General features: G+C 41.0%; 1 protein-coding gene across 12 annotated transcripts in view; it reads right to left on the reverse strand.

Moving 5' to 3' along the window:
- Positions 1-14223, reverse strand: part of MTM1 (myotubularin 1) — a 31276-nt gene extending 17053 nt beyond the window's left edge. For 2 of the 12 annotated variants that reach the window (XM_015860762.3, XM_015860760.3), the window contains exons 1-7: positions 14160-14223; positions 12272-12419; positions 7623-7694; positions 6918-6990; positions 5287-5381; positions 4478-4588; positions 3460-3561 (exon numbers count right to left, since the gene is read on the reverse strand). In XM_015860762.3, the coding sequence (XP_015716248.1) occupies positions 3460-3561; positions 4478-4588; positions 5287-5381; positions 6918-6990; positions 7623-7694; positions 12272-12301 (483 nt within the window). In that variant the 5' untranslated portion in view covers positions 12302-12419; positions 14160-14223. Of the gene's footprint in view, positions 1-3459; positions 3562-4477; positions 4589-5286; positions 5402-6917; positions 6991-7622; positions 7695-12271; positions 12420-13723; positions 13743-13885 lie in introns of those variants that run through there. The other 10 variants (XM_085546379.1, XM_015860761.3, XM_085546382.1 and 7 more) reach the window with 7 other exon arrangements.
- Between the last annotated feature and the right edge of the window lie 6255 nt (positions 14224-20478).

The raw sequence follows: 20478 nt of genomic DNA on the forward strand, positions 1-20478 counted from the left end.
TACATATTGTGCAGGTATTATCGTGGTGCATAATCTCATTAAAAAAAAAAAAGGTGACGTAGCTTCAAGATAAGATCAGGAAGGAAGTGAAGCAGCTGCTCTTCATAAACTGAACAACAGAGGCTAAATATATCTTACCTTTTGTAGGGTACTACAGATGCACAATGTTGCTTTATATAATTTTGTTTGTTTGTTGTGTTTTAAAACAGTTAAAGCCACTATTTCAGCAAAGATTTTCTTCCAATTATCGTATGATTGCAAATGCACGATAGAACTATGAACAGCATCTGTTTGTTCCACATCAACTAAGCTGTCAGATAAGCTATTAGATATTATGTTAGTGAACCTGATCTATGTTAAAACTGGAGAGCCAAGAAAAAGCTTTTGCAAGTAAGCACAAAGGACAGCACTGAGACTGACAAACAGTTGAGAAGAGATTTGTTATTTATTATAGGCTTTCGAACACTGCTGTTGGGATGGTAATAGAGCAAAACTTTGAAATTAATAAGGGCATTCCATTCAGAAATAATGTTTTACCATATATTTACCCACCACTTGGCTAAGAAGCAGACAACATGAAGAAAACAGAAGCAATCATAATCTTTACTTTCCTGATGATACCTCCTTTCCACCATAGAGATTAATAAGCATGAACAGTGCTGAACCAGCCAAAGATCTGGGATATAGTTCTACAACACGGTCTGAGCAAAATTACCAGCTTAATGCTGCTTTAACAAAATAAATAAAAATAGGGTGTTTTTTTTCCCCTCCCTGTGCCCTGTACCAATCATCCCTTCCCTTGCACTGGTTCTGACACATACTAATTACAAACCAGGTCTCCTCAAATTATTAAAAATGGCACGAGGCTAACTCAGAAAACAGAACATGTTGTTCTGGATAAGAGAGCTATGCTGGCTTACTTTGTGATTATACAACTGTCAGCATGACCTAAAAGGAAGAACCAACTGCAGGGCTTGAAGGCAGAGCACAGAACACCAGAAAAAAAGCAAGACCTCAGCATTTTGGTAGCAGACAGCTGCCATCCTCATCCAGCTGTCACATGAAGCCACAGTGCTATCTTTGTAGATCTCCCTGCTGCCTGCAGAGCCACAAATTGTTGTGAACATTCAAAGCAGAAGGCAGACACACACAGCCCGGACGCTCATTCAGCAAGCAAAGCCTTGTTTTAAACCAGCCACAGAAAGAGGCAGTCCCATCTTCCCTGCGCACTCACATCCATCTGCAAAGGAACACCTACAGATGTCCTCACCCCCCACCCCCACCCTCAGGCTAAGCTAACAAGACTGAGGAAATGACTCAGGGAAAGCTCTTATTTTTAACTCCTTGTTTGACTTTTGTTCATTTCAGTTCCCTATCCGGTTCATCCTGCAGCCTCAAAAACTCACAGAGAGTAAAATACAGCAGGAATGAACAAACATGCAAAAAACACTCATTTTTGGCAGGATGAAAATGCACCAAACATATCAAACACTTGCTGAGCTCATTGTAAAGACTAAGGCTTACCCACAGTGTGACATTAGTAAATAAGTAGAGAGTTACTACACACATTACCACACATTACTCACTACCTCCACAGGACAGGAACACTGATATTTTCAATGACAAAGCCCAGCATGAGTCTGCATTTCACCACGATGTTATTCCAAACCCTGTAGTTGGGCTGGACAACAGAAAACAATTCCATGTAGGACACTCCTAACCCAGTTATAAGTTAATTTGTTCACAGTCACTCCATGGAAATTGACATAGGTCAATTCCAAGATTGAAATTAAATGACACGCCAGTAGAAAGGAACTCAAAATTAAAAAGATTCATTTATGAATCTTTGGACTTTTTGGAAACTCTTTTGAACTCTTTGGAAATTCAAAGCTTTATTTCAAAGTCACGATTGGACTGAAGACCATCTAAGCACAATACTAACTGCCCGTAAGTCAAGACAGTCCACAGCTGTAACTCAAAGAATATCCATCCTGCTTACTGTCAAAAGCAGTGGCATAAAGTGTGGGTTGCCATGTGGTGTGAAGACAATGAAACTTCCCATTTCAGCCTGGAAAGCAGAACGAGGACTCTGGTGGGATACAAAAAACACTGAGATCCTCCAACTACTTGGGCATCCTGCTTCAATTCCAAACCTACACTGATCAGCTTTCACATCTGTGACATCTGATCAATACGTAGAGCTTGATGGCAGATCACTACCATGCCAAAACACATAATCAACAAACAACCTGAAAGTCCAGATCAAACAAACTGGTCTTGTTTCTCACTAATACATATTAATTTTTATTCAAGAACAGAAATACGTTTCAAGGTTAAATGATTCACTTATTACAGCAAAGAGCATTAATTAAACCAAAGTGAACAGCACTGCTCTCTGCTACCTCACAGCTGACTTAAGTCACCAACTATAAATGGAAGTACAGAAAACAAGCGTAAAGCTTCACATTTCTCTTCTAAAGATATAGTTAGATGTACACAAAGTTACTGACCACATTCATGCTTGAATAATTGATTTATTTTTGCAACACATAAAATGCCAGAAACAACAAAGAACCTTTTCAGACCCCTTACATCAGACATCAAGAAGTCAGTCATACAGGCCAACACTACCAAGTATAACATTTATACAGAATTATCCATTGATTCATGTGCACCTTAGGAGAAGGGACTGAGACTGTTGCTGCACCTTCATACAGTCAACAATTCCTTGAGAAAAGTTCTTAAAAAAGTATGACACTCCAACATTTTGTTAGAGAGCTCCTACACAATTATCCTAAATATAAGCATCCCAATAAAACATAAGCTGAATTTTACATTTAGCATCATTTTAGCATTTTAGCGTAAAGAATATCAAAATGCTCTACCAAGCGAAGAAACTGCAGCTAAGGGTTAGCTAAACATTACTGCTGCTCAACTACTTCTAAAGGACATGCTTGGGTATGGGCAGTTTTCTCCCCCTCAATAAATATCTACAAATCCATGACTACATTAGTTGTCCAGTTCATCAATAACCGCTAATAAAGCAGGTGCTGCTTTGCCATGTCTTCATTTTTTGAAGAAAAGCTCTTGTTGATTCATATTCATCATTGCCTTAGAGACTGCCCAGTAGTTTAATGTTTTCAAGAAGTCAAGAAAGGCACGTACTATCATATTTCCTTACAAGGGTGGACAACACACAGTCTCTAAGCAGTGATATATATATGAACCAGAAGTGCTCAGCAATTTACCTGAAGCACATTATAAAGCATCCATAATTTCACAGATACATAAATGTAAGTGTTCTAACTGTGCAAAACAAAATAATTAACTCTATACTGACACCAGATTTTCTTGTTATTCTTCTTAGGCAGTTATGATATCCATTAGGGCCAGCAGTTAAAGTTAATTGGCAACAATTCCACATTAAGATGATCCAGTACTATAAATAATATAACTTACCAGGTTATGGGACTGGGGAAAAGCATGTTTTGTGAGGACTTCAAATATATCTCTTCGACTGTGCCCTTCTTGTTTTAATGCAAAGCGTAAATTTCTCATATCCTAAAACAAAGACATTAGCTTTTAGGAGAACCAAGGCAGTAAAATACTCTTATCTGATGGACAAATGTAATTATACACTAAATACGATTCAGAATCTGCTTGCATTCAAACTGCTGTGAATGCTCAGTTTTTTTCCTTATCCCACAAAACAGAAGAGTGCTTAAGAATTCTACAAAAAACGTGGTATCACGTTCTGTGTGGTGCACACACTGCTTTGGCATAAAGCTACCCAAAGTGACTCTATGTGATTCACTATAAAATTCCATGGGCTACTTAATGGGAGTTATCCAGTGTTTTCCAAATGAAAATCTGTCAGTGATTGTTCTAGACTACATTGTCCCAAGTTGCTCACTTCTAAAGTTAGTGATGAGAAGCCTACCTGTACATTAACTACTGAGGAAAAAAAAAACCAAACCAAACAAGTGTATGTGCATACATAGTCCATTAGCAAGTCAAATAAAGGATCCTGATTTATCCACTGGAAACTCCCCCCAGCTCTATTATCTCATGGCAACATGATTTTTTTTGTTGTTGTTGCAAGAATGAGGAAATAGAGATAGCAGTTACATCTGCTTTTCACTGCCCTTAGAGCTTAGAAAGCCTCTTTGAGGTGGCTTCAAAGATTTTATTTTTTTAATTACTTTTAGATCCTATGAAATAATTAAGTGGTGCAGGAATAATACCTCAATGCTGCCGTGCAAAATCTTTTGTCAAACAGCAATTAGGAAATGAAGACCAGTCCCTCCCCTCACATGCAGAGGCTGCAGTAAGTAGCCTTTTATACAAATTTACTTCCCTGTCCAGTTCTATTTTTAAATTCAGCTGTGAGGAATATACAATTCTCATTCCTGTAAGTAAACAGCAAGAAAAGGAATCTGTAGATTTCATTTCCCATTGAATTATTGAAAAGTCTTACTTTACACGTTATATCTAATCCATAAGAATTCTCTCCTCTGCTTGAAGCTCCTCCCATTTTTTCAATCCTTGAAATTACACCTAATGGAACATCCAATACCACAACTGGATCCTGCAATGAAATTTTGGGTAATGAGAGGATTAATCTGAAAAGACAACTTAGACAACATGTTCTTACGCATACCACAGTAGAACAAAATACACAGAGGAAGCAAAAGTGTGTTTCTCTGTTTGATCAAGTCTCCCCCCCAACATATTACGAAGTCTTTATGGTCTACAGCCTTGAGCATCACTTCCATTTCTCATACAATTGGATATTTCATGCCATAAGACAGAGTACGCAGGAGAAAATGTGGCAGCACCCAAAAAGGTGTCAACTGTTACATACTTCTGATTCCCTCCGCTTGCTGCCTTTGCTCTGTCACAGAGCAAGCATGAAGGGAACAGTTAGCGAAGAAGCTTTAGCAGACGAAAGGTAAAGTTCTCAGTTCACTAAGTGGTTTAACTGTAGTTTCACCATGAAAATAATCACACATTTACAACATACTCAACTTCAAAAACTTCCATTTTTGTAAGGATTTCTCAGTGGCACAAAGGCAATTACTGTTTAGTCATTAAACAATTACAGTATGGTTATTAGCAATGTTACAGATCATTTCAAGTAAAAAGCCTCCCATGCAATTCCACAAGTGCACATGTGCCAAAGCTAAAGCAATGAACTGGCCACAAAATAAATCAAAGGCAGCAGGGTTGGATAGAACAGATTAAAATTCACTCATCCCTCAGAAGTGATTGTGGCATATTACTCACGTTTTCCACACTTCTTAGGTACAGCCTATAGTTTGTGATGTACACTCTTCCTTTAACGGGACCATTAAATGGACACATGTAAATAACATCCTTGTCTGTAAGAAATGCAGCATTTCTTAAACATCGGGAGAAGAAAAAAAATCAAATCTAAGGAAAACATCAATTAAACAGAAACAAAGACAGCTGGACTCATAAGAGTCATTCTAAAGAAAGCTGACTGAATTAAAGTAATAAATCTGAGTTTTATCCACTTAAATTATTAAAAAAATGTGAAAGGTTCTTATAATAAACTTGCCCCAAATCCTCCAGCAGATTTCATTAGCATTCTCCAGCTATATTGGTGTTTTTCTTGGCACTGCATAGGAAAGGGCAGGACACAGAGTGACAAGATTTAAATCTTTCCTGTGACTACTGAACTAGTTTCTTCACCATCCCAGAACAAATACACTCTTGTTGATACCATTACATCTGTCAGTGCCCTTTAACCAATCCTCCTGCATTACAGTATGTCGTTCACGTTGTAATCTGTTTAGGGAACTCTCCATCCCGAAGAGAACCATTACATTTCAATTTGAGGCAATCAATTGTAGCAGGTCCATCAGCACTTTCAGCAAGAATGGTTAAACAATGAGCACCAACACATACTACTAAAAATATACGTGTATATATATACACACACACACACCTCTAACTAAATTAGTACCATTAAAGACTTAATGGAAGCAATGTAAACAATCCGTTCCTCCTTGTCCACATATTTCTTTAACTCACACTACTTATCTGCCTTCCTCAACAAGAACCATCCTTCCAGCATTCTCTTCCAAAGCAGAGATAATTGTCATAAGGATTATACCAAATATTCTTCTTGGAGCCACATCCTCATCCTCCCAACTCTTCTCATTAAACACACAAGTACTTCCTCTGAATCACCACTTTGGTTTCTGCTCGGCCAGACTGGCTTACAAATTAATATGATAAACACTTGGGTTGGAAGGAAGGAGCAGTTTTGCAAATAAGAGATGTCTTTTAGTTGCATTCTCATACCTCACAGCAAACCTCCACAAGTGTAAGGCTCTATCCCAAGAAGAGCCTGTATTGAGTAAGGAACCACAGCCCACGATAATTAATCTTTTTCATGCTACAGTACCATATGGCAACGAAAACAAGTGTGCAGTAGTTAAGTGCGTGTTGTACCAGCAGTAATCACAACTGGGGCTAAGGTTGCCCACCACTGTATGAGATATCAATACAATACTGTGTGGCATGCGTGTATGGCATCTTTTGACTTCAAGATGCTGAGATGGATTCACATCACTAGATACACACTACCCGGCCCACATATAAAATAATGATTCATGCTGACTTAGAATTTCAATGCATTAGAGAACCCACTGCATATGGAAAAAAGGATTTCAAGGTCTTAAAAAAAAATTACTGTTTGCAAAGTGTGATAAAAATTCTCTGAAGTGAAAAAAACTAATTCATGACATTTTAAAACAACTTAAGCCCCAGCCCAAACCATTCCAGATTATGGGAAGAAGCCACTAAAATAAAACACACACGCACACCCATACACACCAGACTATTGCTTGAGAGCACATACCACATTAGACAGCTATACAGCCCCATACCTGTAACTCTAGTCTCTCCTGGCAGACGGGGTATTTCTTCACTTTTTTCCCAGTTAGCTCCATCTTTTAGAGTCTAAAGAAAGAGAAGTAGAACTGTACATTATATTTTATTTACAATTATTTTAAGTTCCAGATTTAAAAAAAAGGCTGAAATTTCACAGTAGAAATGGACAAGCTGAACCAAAAGAGGAACACACCCTATCCTGAACTGCAACTATTCATTATTTACAGCTTTTATAGCTCTGTCAGATCAGCACGTTGTAGTCTCTTATTCCAAAGAAACAGCTACATGTATCTGCAGAACATAGGAACTGAATTTCTATACCATCATTTCACATTTTCTATGTATTATTTTCCAAGTCCCTTGGCTTAAAAATGAAATCACTTAAGCAACGTAATCACAAATGAGTAGAGAGTATGTAATAGTTATTAATTGATGTTTAAGAATGATTAGCAAGCAAAGATAACAGTAAGTATATTAGAATTGACTTCTAGAAGGAGATTCATAACTTGCATTCCAGAGACTGTCTTACCCATCCACTCTGACAGATATTTAAACTTACTTTACTTCATTAAAGCTTTAGCAAGAAAATTAAGTATGTACAATCAAGAAAAATACCAAATAACCATTCAAATATTCAGTTTTTCATCCATAATCGATCTCGGAGAACCATAATGTAGAAAACATGAAGAAGTTACGCTTACTCTTTTAATTGATGAGCTCTCCAAGGAGTGTGAATTATATTTAGGTGCTGATGATGAGGCCATACTGAGTATCTGATGAGAAAGCACAAATGGGAGAATTAAACTTCCTCTTAGAGTACATGAGATTTACTCCCAACAGTAACTACATATCACATCATACTTCCCATTCGTTAGACACACGCTGCTCATCAAGCCAAAGCAACAAAGCACAGAACTATACAGAGCTATTATTTTGAGGGAGAGAAGCAGGAGGTGATTACGGACTACAATATCACAATATTCCAGCCTAAAATAAACCTCTTCTCTCCCTACAACACAACAAACCAGGTTTGTGCATATCTCTGCAGTGGGACAAACCAGCCCATGCTCCTTCTTGCATGGCAGCAGGCTCACAGTGATATTACAGCACTCTTTTGCAAGCAATAGCAACAGATGGTACTGCAAGATCCAAACAACCTTTGAAGGTACTGCAACAATATGGAAGCATTATATTTTTTAACATGAAGTGGTAGTTTTGTTCACATTTTAAGTGAAAAATAGCATGTGAGGCAAAGAGAGGAAGGCACAGAAGTCAGCTGAGCGCAGCTCAGTTCTTTCACAGCAATGCAGCTGTTCTACTGGAGCTCCTGTTCACATACACTGAGGTTGCATCAGCAGTGCATGGCAAGCCAGCATAAACAAGCCCTAGAGAAGTGCCCTGGGAAATATGTGGCTGCCCAGAAGAGACATGCACTGCAAAACAGTGATGCAGCCTGCAAGGAGGAGCTGGCAGCCCAGGCTCACTACCCACACAGAGATGCAGGTGGCACTGCCCAGCACCTCGGAGCCTTGGCTGACTGCCTGCTGCCATGTAACTCTGCTTCCAAACACTCCATTGCTGCTCACACAGGGAACAGAACAAAGAGTTTCAAAAGCCCTGAGCTTCCTTCTTTGCTTTCTGCAACATGTGAGCTATGCTTTGACCAAGCTGTGGCACCACATTGTTGAGCTGTGTTTCCCTAACACCTCGCCAGGTGCATGCTCAGGGTACCAATGGTGCTGCATGGCTTCCTTCCAACCAGCTCCTTTGAGCACACTTTCCTAAGAGCATGAACTCGCTGACTCTCACTCCTATACATTATTTCAATATAGCGCTATAACCAATTACGCTGTTTCACTTCCAGTGCTTCAGTAATGTAAATTAGACTTATTCAAAGCTAATGAGAGTTGAATAAATATGCACTGGAGGTAAGGTTATCAGAGTTATATCTATCAATCAGGTCAGAGTTGTTTCTATTAATCCACTGAATATTCCATGAAAAAAAGTTCAAGTTAGTCCACCTTGTTCAGCAGCTCGAGTGGAAGAATTCTTTAAGCACTACCTAAGTTTTGCTCTAAAGCCAATCACACTTTAAAAGGCCTAAAACTACACAGCATGAGCATAACAACATTGATCTGATTACTTTATTATTAAGTGAACTATGGTCAACTGATTTCACTCTTCTCTAGATGGCACCTATATATATATATATGGGTATTATATATATAATATGGGTGTATTATATTATAATATGGGTATAATATATATATAATATTATATAATATATATAATACCCACCTCCTGGGTATTTCATATTTTGGACCCTCCATCAATGTATGAATACTGTGGAAAAAAATGCTTTCAAAAACAACACCGTGTAGAAGCAAGAGTTGGAATCAACGACCCTTGAGAGACGAGCATCTGTGTTTCTTAGAATCAGATTTATCACTAAAGCAAAGCCAAATGTTTGACGGGTTTTCAGAAGCATTTGGTGCCGTCACACAAAGGTAACAGTGACACAAGGTAACAGCAAGCTCCTCATAAACCTGCTCCAGAGGAGTAACAAAAAGAATCCGTGCATCTCCAAGGTCTCTCCCAATCACACAGCTACAAAATTAACACAGCCCCTTCACCAACTGCTGTTAAAGCAATTCAGAGAATGCAACCACTTCCAGAACAAGTGATATTAGTTACTATCACGACACCCAAAAAGCAATTGAGACCTTGAGTTATTCATTTAAGCCTTGTGGTGTATCTGCCAGCCTAGATAACACTGAATAAAGTCTTATTATTAAATATATACAGGAATACAGAAGTCACAAGCAAGCTCTGCAGCAATGAAGGCAGTTTGCCAGCCACCAGCTCTCCCTATCCGAACAGCCCTAATCAACCACAGAAACACTGTGAGATCTAAGTGCCAAAGCCAAGCAACCAGGTCTGCAGAAGCAAATACATCTCCTCTGCATGCACGTAGCCAGGTATATTGTAGTGCAGAGGAACTCAGCAACAGAAACAGAATAAGGTATCAGACATCTACAAAGCTGGACAAAGCCACACACACAAACAAATGTAAGGCAGAGCATTCCAGTATCAACACAAACATACTAAACCTATTGTTTCACTTAATAGCCGTAAGTCACATTTATGCCTATTTACTTGTGGTCAGCATCAACTACCTGTTACTTGTAACACCACTTAATCAGAAAGAAAGGTCCACACAGCATAAGGAAAACTCACCTACCTGCGAGAAGAATCACTTCAACAGCAATAGGCTCTATTACATCACTTCAAACAGCATTTACAGTTTCTTACCGTCAAAGTTCAAGGGTATATCATATTTATTCCATGCACCAACAAAACGCCTTTGGACATCAACTCATATGCTTCTATCTGCTCTTATTCCAGAGAGGATCACTGCAGTCAGCGTGGATTACCAGACCACAGAATCTCCTATTTCTACTTCGCAGTCACAGAGATGGCGTGTAAAACCCTTTCAAGTGTTCAGGAACAGAGTCTGCAGCCTTTACCCTTCCTTATGATCCTACTGATCTCAGAGCAGACTGTGCCACTAGCAGTTCTCTCTTAATGTCTAAGTGATCTTCCCCATCCGTGTGCACTTAGTAAGTCTACGTAGCCTAGGGAAAGCATCTGAGCTTTCAAGTCTCTTTGAAAGCATTCTCAATTCAAGCTGTAACTAGAACACAAAAAGCATGTCAGCGGTACAAGCCTCGAGGGGATACGGTGTGTGTAGAACGTACAGCAGCACTCGCCCTTTTGCAAGCAAGTTTCTAAGTCAGTTAATCAAATTCATCAGGAATGGAATATAAAAGATGGCTGTAATCTCCAGAAGAGAAAGAAACCAAAGAACCACTTAGAAACAAACCTGAAATCTGGAGCTACCTGTTAGCAATGCCCCAGCAGGCTTCTCTACCGGTAAGATAAATGCATGGGCTTTGATCCTGGCTAGTATTTCCGACTGAAAATTACAAGCTCTCTCATAGGAAGATGATACAGTAGGGCAGGAGCCATCAGGGACACTAAGTAACTTCTCTGCATGTGGACTTCGATCTGTTAGTCAGATATTTCTCATGCTTTATATCACAGCAATGAGGAAAAACAGCACCAACTTCAGTAGTAATAAACAGAATGATTTGCTAAAGCTTGTTTTCTAGCATTCGTTTGAGGTGCGTTCCTTGTAAGATATGCCAGTAATTACTTCTACCCTCTTACTTGTTCCTAGCTTTTCCTGTATTTGTTCTATGCACAATGCCTTCCATTTGCTGGGATCTGTCCTCTTTCCCTACTTGTTAATATTTACTCTGGTGACAGATTCTGAACTGAAGGTTCAGTTATGTGAACAGCAGCTTTCCCTCTATCTGTGAGCCCTGTGCAACATAAGCAGCTTTTAAATCTAACTAAATTAGGTGGCAGGACAGAAGCGAGCGGGGTTTTTTTTAGGAACCATTTGTCACATTACCTCTAGAATCAACATTACATCTGTAGGGTACTGATGTCAGGAGGCTGATCCGTGCCTTTATAAACCTACCCAAACTATTTTCTCTCCTTTGCATCCCCTGCAGGGAATGTATACCTCCCACACTGTCGAAAGCTGATGCAGTTGACAGCAATGCCTATGGGATAGCAAACACAGCTTCAAAGTTTTCTGTTAAGGAAATCTTCAGCTGCTCTCCGCTCATTCTTCTTGAAAGATATCCCCTTAAGGCCGCTACAGCTCCGCTGCTAAAGATTTAACTGGTGATTCCACAGGAGAAATGGAAATTTTTACTGTTATACACTGATGTACTGTATTAAAATATGACACTATAATGGAGGAAAGCCTGAAAAGGGGATGTCATTCTAACCAACCTTCCTTTGAGAACACATACAACAACTGAAGCATCAAAGTCCTTGTGTTCTGCCTGCTGTGTGTGGTTCCCTCTTCCACTACACGGACTCCTTCTCTGAATACTACACATAATACTACGGAGAAAGTGCTATTCTGAGCTCATCCCTGTTTGAAAAGAAGTAGGTTAAGGGCTTGGATGAAGCCACTCAGCAACAGTTCTTTGCCTTACTCCCAAAGAAGAGAAAAACTGACAGCCCCCTGCTGAAGTTATTCCTTGGGCAGCACCATAGTTTTGGGTGTGCTCTTTCAAGCAGCTTTGCTGGATACAGAAAGATGGATACTTCCATATTTCACACCTGCCTCTGTATGTTACGCATTAATGGCTCCAGTCACATAGCAGACAGCCTCTGGCATACAGCCCTTCCACTCATCATCTGCAACCACCCGGCAAAGATTTATTGTGCAAAACACACATCCTACCTTACACCAAAGTGTAACACTTACTTTCACTTTTAGATTCCCAAAAGCTTCCATGTTTAGCAAGTCATTTCAGCTGGAGAAAACAGCGCTGCTCGCCTCAGTGTGCAATGAAAGGGCAACACAGCTTTCATCCTTCAACTTCCAAACGTTTGGCTTTGTGCTGTAGCTGGCCCTTGACAGGAATGCAACAGGTATGAAGACACTGCTACAGTTGCCAGATTATTCCATCTAACATTACTTTTAAAATCACATCAGGATAAAAAAAAAAAACCAACCCAGAACAGTTGCTACTAAAACATTTGGAGAAAGCAAACAAACAGTACTAGTTCTTTGTCAGTTTTCTCATGTCAGCAAGTTTGGCATCGAGTTGTTGGAACTGAGAAGAGCTTCTGAATCTTTAAGATAGACAGCTCTGAAATGTCTCTAATGGGTAAATACTACATAGACTTTTAACCAACCTTATGTTCCCTAGACATTTTTGAGCATCTTACTGCACGCTCTCAAGCATTTCCTCTGTCATCTGTTTCCAATGAATAATGGCATTTGTTTCTTTTCCCAGATACATTCAGGAAAGAATTTCACATGAAAGGTGATGTGTAACTAGGGGAAATCGGAAGAAACAAACTAAGAAGCAAAACTTATTTACACAATTCAAGTTTTTAGCAGAAATCAATATTGTCTCCTTTCAAGGAGCACCCGGACTGTTAAAGATTTACAGTTGGCTCCCATGAAAAGAGCCTTGCATTCTACATTAATACTAGCCTGGTTAATGCTGTAACTCTACAGCTCTGGAATACTTTAGCACTAGCTTGCTCAACCCTGGTGATGTTACAGCCCCTGCCTTCCAAAGGAAGCTTCCAAGGGAAGCACTTGCTGACCGAGCACAGAAAGATAAACAGTGAAAAAAGGGAAAACTCTGCCCTGCATTAAAATCACCTCTTTATCTCATCTCTTGTGATTTCTGCCACACAGCAAAACTACATACAGCCCCGAAAGTGCATTAAGGCTTGATGCACTTGCTAGCTTTGTTAGTAACTGTACATCTGAACGCCTTCTTAACCATGCAAAACACAAAGAACGCTACCAGGAAAGAGATTTGTACAGTGATAACGTACCAAACCATGAGATATGCCCCCTTTAAATCTCGTTAGACAAATGCATGACTGCCGGCAAGCTACAAGCACAGCACTGCCCCACAATAGGTACCGTGTGGTATGTCCATAGTGCTTTTTAAACACACACAGTCGTGATTAGTGTCTGTTAAGACAAGCCAATACTTGTTCTAGAGAACAACCACTGAATACTTCTCAACATCGATATGATCTCAGCACTAGATTCATATATGTTGCCTTCTACAAAAAGAACAGCTGAGACCTTTCCTGCCTCCTTAGTGACATGTGCATCTGCAAATATACGCACATAGGTTTATTTCTCTATCTTAGTCCTACAGCACGAAGCTCAGCAAGCAAAAACAACCTGCCAGCTGAAGAGCCATTTCTCATTCCGCACCAACTCGCCACACTTGCTGTGAAATGGAAGTCACACGCGTCACAACAAAACTTCAGTCAGTCCCAAACAGGCTCTAAGGCAGCTCCCAAGTCTGAAACCACACACAGGGCACACGGGGTATTTTCATACCGCGGCGAAGACGACAGTTACGGTTCAAAGGTACCTCAGCGCTAAGTCACAGCAGGGTGGACAGGGGCTGCGGGGAGCCGGGTGAGGCCGCAGGTGACAAGAGGAGGCGAGGTGGGCCGAGCCCTGCGGGAGGGCGCCGGGCCGGAGCGAAGGCCGGCGGGCACTGAGGGAGGTGGGGCGACAAGGGACCGGCACCGGAGGGGCTGAGGACGCGAGGCCGGAACGGGCCCGGCCTTAGTGGCGGCGCTACCCGACGCACAACCCCGAAACTCACCGCGGCGCGGCCGCCGTCGCCGTCGCGGGCCCGAGTGCGGCGCAGAGCGCGGCCCTCCCACTACGCGCCCGCCCCGCCGGGCAGGGCCGTGCCGCCGCGCTTGGCTGCCGGGAGCTGTAGTGCTGTAGTCCTGTAGTCCCGTAGTCCAATAGTCCTGTAGTCCCGTAGTGGCGGAAGGCGGCGCTCGCGATCGGGGGGTGGTGTCTGTTAGGAGTCGGCTGAGGCCGCGCTGTGGGCGGGGTGATGGGGAGCGGCGCTGCTGTAGGGGCGGTGGCGTTATCCTGCAGCGCTTGGTGGCGGTCACAGGCGCAGCCCGTCACACCAACCTGCTGGATGCGCTGTGAACTGCCGGCTTTAGTAAGGAGCCAGCAGCGGGAGGGAGGTGAGCTACACCCCGCCTTTCAGTCCTGAGTGTTGTCCTCTAGGACGATTTGACCTCACTCTGTTAAGTAAAAACTAGATAGAAGTAAAAACTAGTACAGGGCTCTGTACTGGGACCGCTTCTATTTAACGTCTTTATTCATGATGAGGGGACTGAGCGCACCCTCAGTAAGTCTGCAGACAACACCAAGCTGGGAGGGAGTGTTGATCTGCCAGAGGGCACTACAGAAGGACCTGGATAGACTGGATCATTGGGCCAAGGTGAACTGGATGAGTTTCAATAGGGCCAAGTGTCGGGTCCTGTATTTTGGTCACAACAACCCCAGGCAACCCTACAGGATTGGGGAGGAGTGGCTGGAAAGCTGCCTGATGGAAAGGGACGTTGGTGTGCTGATGGACAGTCACCTGAATATGAGCCAACAGTGTGCCCAGGTGGACAAGAAGCCAATGGCATCCTGGCTTGTGTCAGGGAAGTCATCCTGCCCCTGTACTCGGCATTGGTGAGGCCTCACCTCGAGTGCTGTGTTCAGTTTGGGGCACCTCAGTACAGAAAGGACATTGAGGTGCTGGAGGAGGTCCAAAGAAGGGCAACAAGTGGTAATTTCACCTACTGAATGCAGCCATGAGGGCCTCAGAAGTCCCACACCCACATAGTGAGATATGCTTGTAAGGTGCGAACTGAATGAAGCCTGTTCTGAGTCACCTGACCAATGATTCACCTGATGGCCATTTGGATCCGCAGGAGCATATGTTATTTAATTTTTGGGATGTTTTTTTGGCTATCTCTACAATTCTGAGCCTGTTCCTCATTCTTTTGTATTGCAGCATATGGTGCCTGGGTCATAATCAGCCCAGACAGCATGCAAATACTCCAACCTCCACCCAATCCCTGGGCCATCTGGATAAGAACTGGTTAATTGAGAACTTTAATTTCATTTTAAGCTCAGCATAGTTAAATAGCGTCGTGTCTTCTCCCACAAGAACTCAGTGTATTACACTATTATCTGCCTGTATGTAATCATCTTTGACTCAGACCTTTTTGTACTCCTTTATATTTAGACTATGTCAAAATCTGTCCATACAGCTAAAATTCCCATCTTCTCAAATCTCAGTTACTGCGATATCATTTCCTTTGGCCTTGGAAAATATAACCTTGCCTTGCTCATACCCACTGAGAATGCAGCTACAAAGGCCATTTTTCTTAGTCTGTCATTTTCACCAAATTATTTCTCTCTTTTCATCTCTCCACTGGCTCAGCCTACTCTATCATGTTGATTCTTACTGAGGTGTCTTTAGTTTGAAAGGCCTGATAGGCTGTCTTCACCTTGCTTGCCATTTCCATTCACTTCTGAGGTCTTACTTCAGCTCACGATGCCAGTTTTCACAGCCCACCTGTAACATGTTTAGACATCTACCTCCGTGTGTTCTTTTTGCTGCCTTTGATTTCCATGGATCCTCCAAACAGCCACAGAGTTACTGATCATTTGCCTTCAAAACATTACTTAAAACTTCTCTTTCTTGTAATATCTAATGTACAGTGTCACAATTCCTTGCGCTGCCTCTCCTGTCTGTATTCTGCACTTCTCCCATTTCTTTGTTTGACTGTGAAGTGCTTCAGGGCAGGAATCATTTGTGTTTACTCTGATCCACAACAGGGATTTGTAGCACTAAGGTAAATGCAATAACAAATAATAAACATAATAAATACTCATGCAGAATGGAGATGCCAGGGAAAACATAGATATTATGAGACAGATGACTGCGGTGTGCAGTTTGGGAGCACAACCATACCTGATTATAGTATTAACAGATTTTCTCACTATTCTAGAGAGAAGAGGGACAAAAATAAGTGGAAGTGGAGATTCTTCATCTTTAAATCAAACCCATAAGTCAAAGTAAGGAAGATTTATATCCATCTACCTAGCAAAAATTTTTACTTGGTGATAGTTGTTGTGACAAAATATAAAAGACAATGCAGTATTAAATGTATATATTTATGTCCATATGTACACATGTACATTTTCCACCATTCATGAGTTAGAATCTATATTGTACGCCAGTGATTATTTTGCTGCACCATTTTATACCCTTTGTTTCCTTTTACTGTCCTTTGTTTGCTAACTTGATGTTTATTTTTGTCTCTGCTAAATAAAGACTGCCAGATTTAATTATTTTAAGCTGTACTTTAAGACCTCTTTAACCTATTTCTTTCTAGCTTTTCCCTCAATTAGCCTAATCATTTCTTTATCAAGTAACACATTACCAAATAAAACACCCTAAAGCACCCTAAAAAACATCTGCCCCTTGCTGCTTGACTCACAATAGCAATAAGGTGAGTTATATAAGAGGCCTGCTGTATTTCTGGATCCTGCATGGCTGGAAATAGCAATTATGTTTTGGGAAGCATTTTCAGAGGCACCGACTGAATGTGTGTACTTGTTATTGTGAAGTCGGGCAGATGCTAGTTTTCAGATACCTAGGTTTTGCATGCACGGTACTGCTGATGCCAAATGCTGGCACATCACAGAATCACACAGAATCACAGAATGACCCGCGTTGGAAGGGACCTCAAGGATCATGTAGTTCCAACCCCCCTGCCTGGCAGGGCCACCAAACATACACCTTTACTAGATCAGGTTGCCCAGGGCCCTGTCCAACCTGGTCTTGAACACCTCCAAGGACGGGGCATCCTCAACCTCCCTGGGCAGCCTGTTCCAGGGCCTAACCACTCTCCTAGTGAAGAACTTCCCCCTAACATCCAACCACATGACAACTGAAAGATGTGTACATATGTATGTATACACACACACACACACACCTGTGCTGTGGCTAGTAGATAGACTTCTATAAGATGCTGATTTTCTTTCTTCAAAGACAGAAATAATGCCAGGCACTTGTTGATCATATACTCAGGTTAAAAAAAAGATCACTCAATTTCTTCATGCAAATATTAGAAGCAGTTAGTGTATTTTATTTGAGAAGTATCTGCATTTCAGAGGAAGGCAAACTCATTCTCAGATATATCATCTCTAATTTGCATAGTAAGTAAAAGGTTTTAAAAGCACTGGAATGAATTTGGTTGGAAGGAACCAAACGAATGGAAGTTAGTAATATCCACTGAATTACTAGAACTATTAGTAGAATTAATTTTAGTACCATTAGAACACTGTCCCAAATTAAGAGAAATAGAAGAAAATCTTCTTAAATGAAATAGCACACAAAGGAATAAGCTTCCAGTGCACTTAAATGTAATCTGCAATAGAAAGTGACCTGCTAAATGTGTAAATATAGCTCATAAAACAGAAATACCCCTAATGCTAATACCTGTTAAGTGCTTTGCTTTGGTCTGTGCAGAACTGAATTTCTCTGAAGGGCTGAGGTTTCATTCAAATCCCAAAAGAATCCAAGTGATGCAGGGCAGCTGAAACAGCAGCAGCAAAGTGGTTAAAGTTAAAATACCTTGTAAAACTATCTCATAGTTGCATCAAACAGTTTTATCAGTGTAAAAAAACCTCCGTGTTATGTGACTCACACCTTCTGTCCTGTTCCTGACAAGGTTCACTCATGTACAACTTCAACTACAGTAGCACCGAATACCTTAGAATTCAGCATATGAGAGTTATTTTAAGCATTATTTTATGTTTGTCAGTTAACACTACATAGGCTGTCAGAACAGATTCAGTCCATACTCGATAAATAAATAGCCTCTGTTTTACAGTACAAGAGTCACAGCAGCTAATAGAGATGTAGAATCATAGTATGGTTGGAAGGGACCTTAAAGATCATCCAATTAGAACCTCAACTTGTTACAGGTTACACTGGACCTGCTCCAACAGCTCTGTCTCTCTTATGTTGGGGGCACCAGGCCTGGACACAGTACTCCATGTGGGACTTCATGAGGGCAGAGCAGAGAGGGACAGTCCCCTCCCTGTTGAAGGGTGCTGGTCTAAAGATGGACCCCTGGGAGATACCACTAGTCACCTGGACAGAGAGCTGTTGACCACAACTTTCTGGCTGCGACCATCCAGCCAATTCCCTATCCAATGAATAGTCTACTCTTTCAATTTATATCCCTCCAATTTAGGGTTAAGAATGTAGTGTAAGACCATATCAGAGGCCTTCCAGAATTCCAGATAAATGGTATCAGTCACTTTTCCTTTCTCTACTGATGCCACCACACCATCATAAAAGGTGACAAGATTGGTCAGGCAGTCTGGGTAGGTCAGGAATCCACAAGCATTCACTGTTCACAACGGCATAATTTTGCATTACATAAACACAGTGCTGCCCCTCTCAGCAGCCATTCTCCTTAGAATAGGGGTTAGCTTCAAAATTCAGCCAAATCCCAGGCAGCGGTGGCTATACAGCAAAGAATCCTGAGTTCACAGGGCTCAGCAGGGAGCCTGTGCAAAGATGCACAATGGGAAAGCCCTTCTTCCTCTATAGAAACATGTATTTATTTAGATCAGACTATATTTTTGCTTGATTTTCATGGAAGTATTTTATATCACATCATCAACAGGAGTGGTTTCTTTTGGCTTCTCCAAAAACTCATGCTGAACTGATAACAGTTTAATTCAAGTTTTCCCCAGCTATGCTTTGTAAGGAAAATGGATCTGATCTTGTTATTCTTAAGTGTTATTCTTTACAATAAAAAAGAAAACCCTCAACCATAGTCAGTTTGCCTAAATGTATCACAGTGGGTGAGGAGAAATGGGCTTTCTGCTGCAATTTTCTTTCCCATTGTTAGAGGAAATTGCCACTTATTGGCAGGGTTAAAAACAATCTGGCACTCAAGGTGTTAGCAGGAATCCTTGTGTGAGCGGTAGCTACAGCCCACCAGACAGAGCTGTTCCACTTATGCGGTTGTGCTTATTCATATCTATATAAGCAGGAGATAATTGCAGAGTGAAAGCATTAAGAAACTAATATACTTTACTCAACCTCAAGTGTGTAAATTACCAAAATCTTCCTCAAAATATTCAGCTCAGCTAAGTACCATCACCCCTCCCCAGGAATACTCAGCATAACTAAGCATGGCTGGAGTGCTAACCAGTAGGTCAGGCTGTATAATGGGCAACATCAGTAAACTCTGAGGCCATTAAGCAACGGGAAGGGCCCCAAGTTTGGCACTTACCTTTTTAGATGGTGCATTAAGGCCTCAGATAATCTGCTCTGACAGCTGCTAGGGCAGTAAAGGTTTTCCTGTTAACTTCCATGGGAACAAGTATAATTCCTGTGATACCTAAAGAGCTGTGTTGCTGTGGATCAGCTTAGCTGCCCCATCTGTACACTTTGATGCAAAGGAGAAAATAATTTTATTGTGAAGCAGAATGCCTTCACTTGTTCTAACAAGTGAAACAAAATCGCTGAGACAAGTGTGGTCTTTGGAAGCCTTGATAAATCACATCTGATTCTGATATAGGTTGCTGCAGGCAATTAGCAAAGCTTCAAGCAGCCACCTGAAAGAAATAATGGCTTTTATTGGAGTTAACACAGTCATTTCTTCCATGAAGCTTCTTGTGAATAATTCTTGGTGGAAAAATTGTACATGATTTCTTTTCATTTATATTTTAATGCAATTTATTATACAACAGCGACCTCCATTCAAGGTTCAGAAGATCAGAGTACTTACAGTAATCTTCACAGCACTTTGTATCTCCAGCTACAGCTTACATTCACAGCATGAAAAGAATAAGAAATTAATGTACCAAATCAGAAAGTCTCTGTGTGGAAGTCTTAATCTTTGTGCCGAGTTATTATTTATTAGTGGCACTATGGTAGCATCTAGAGACCAGGGTCTCACTGTATTGGCCACTGCATAAAACACATAGAGAATATATTTGTTCTGTAGAATAGCTTACAGCTTATGTTTGAGGATATGGACAAGAGGTACTACAGCTATCACTACAGCCACAGCCAGAGGCAAAACAATTTT

This window comes from Coturnix japonica, chromosome 4, assembly GCF_054131305.1.
Source record: "Coturnix japonica strain WE chromosome 4, WE-NBRP24, whole genome shotgun sequence".
In the NCBI taxonomy this organism is placed as follows: Eukaryota; Metazoa; Chordata; class Aves; order Galliformes; family Phasianidae; genus Coturnix; species Coturnix japonica.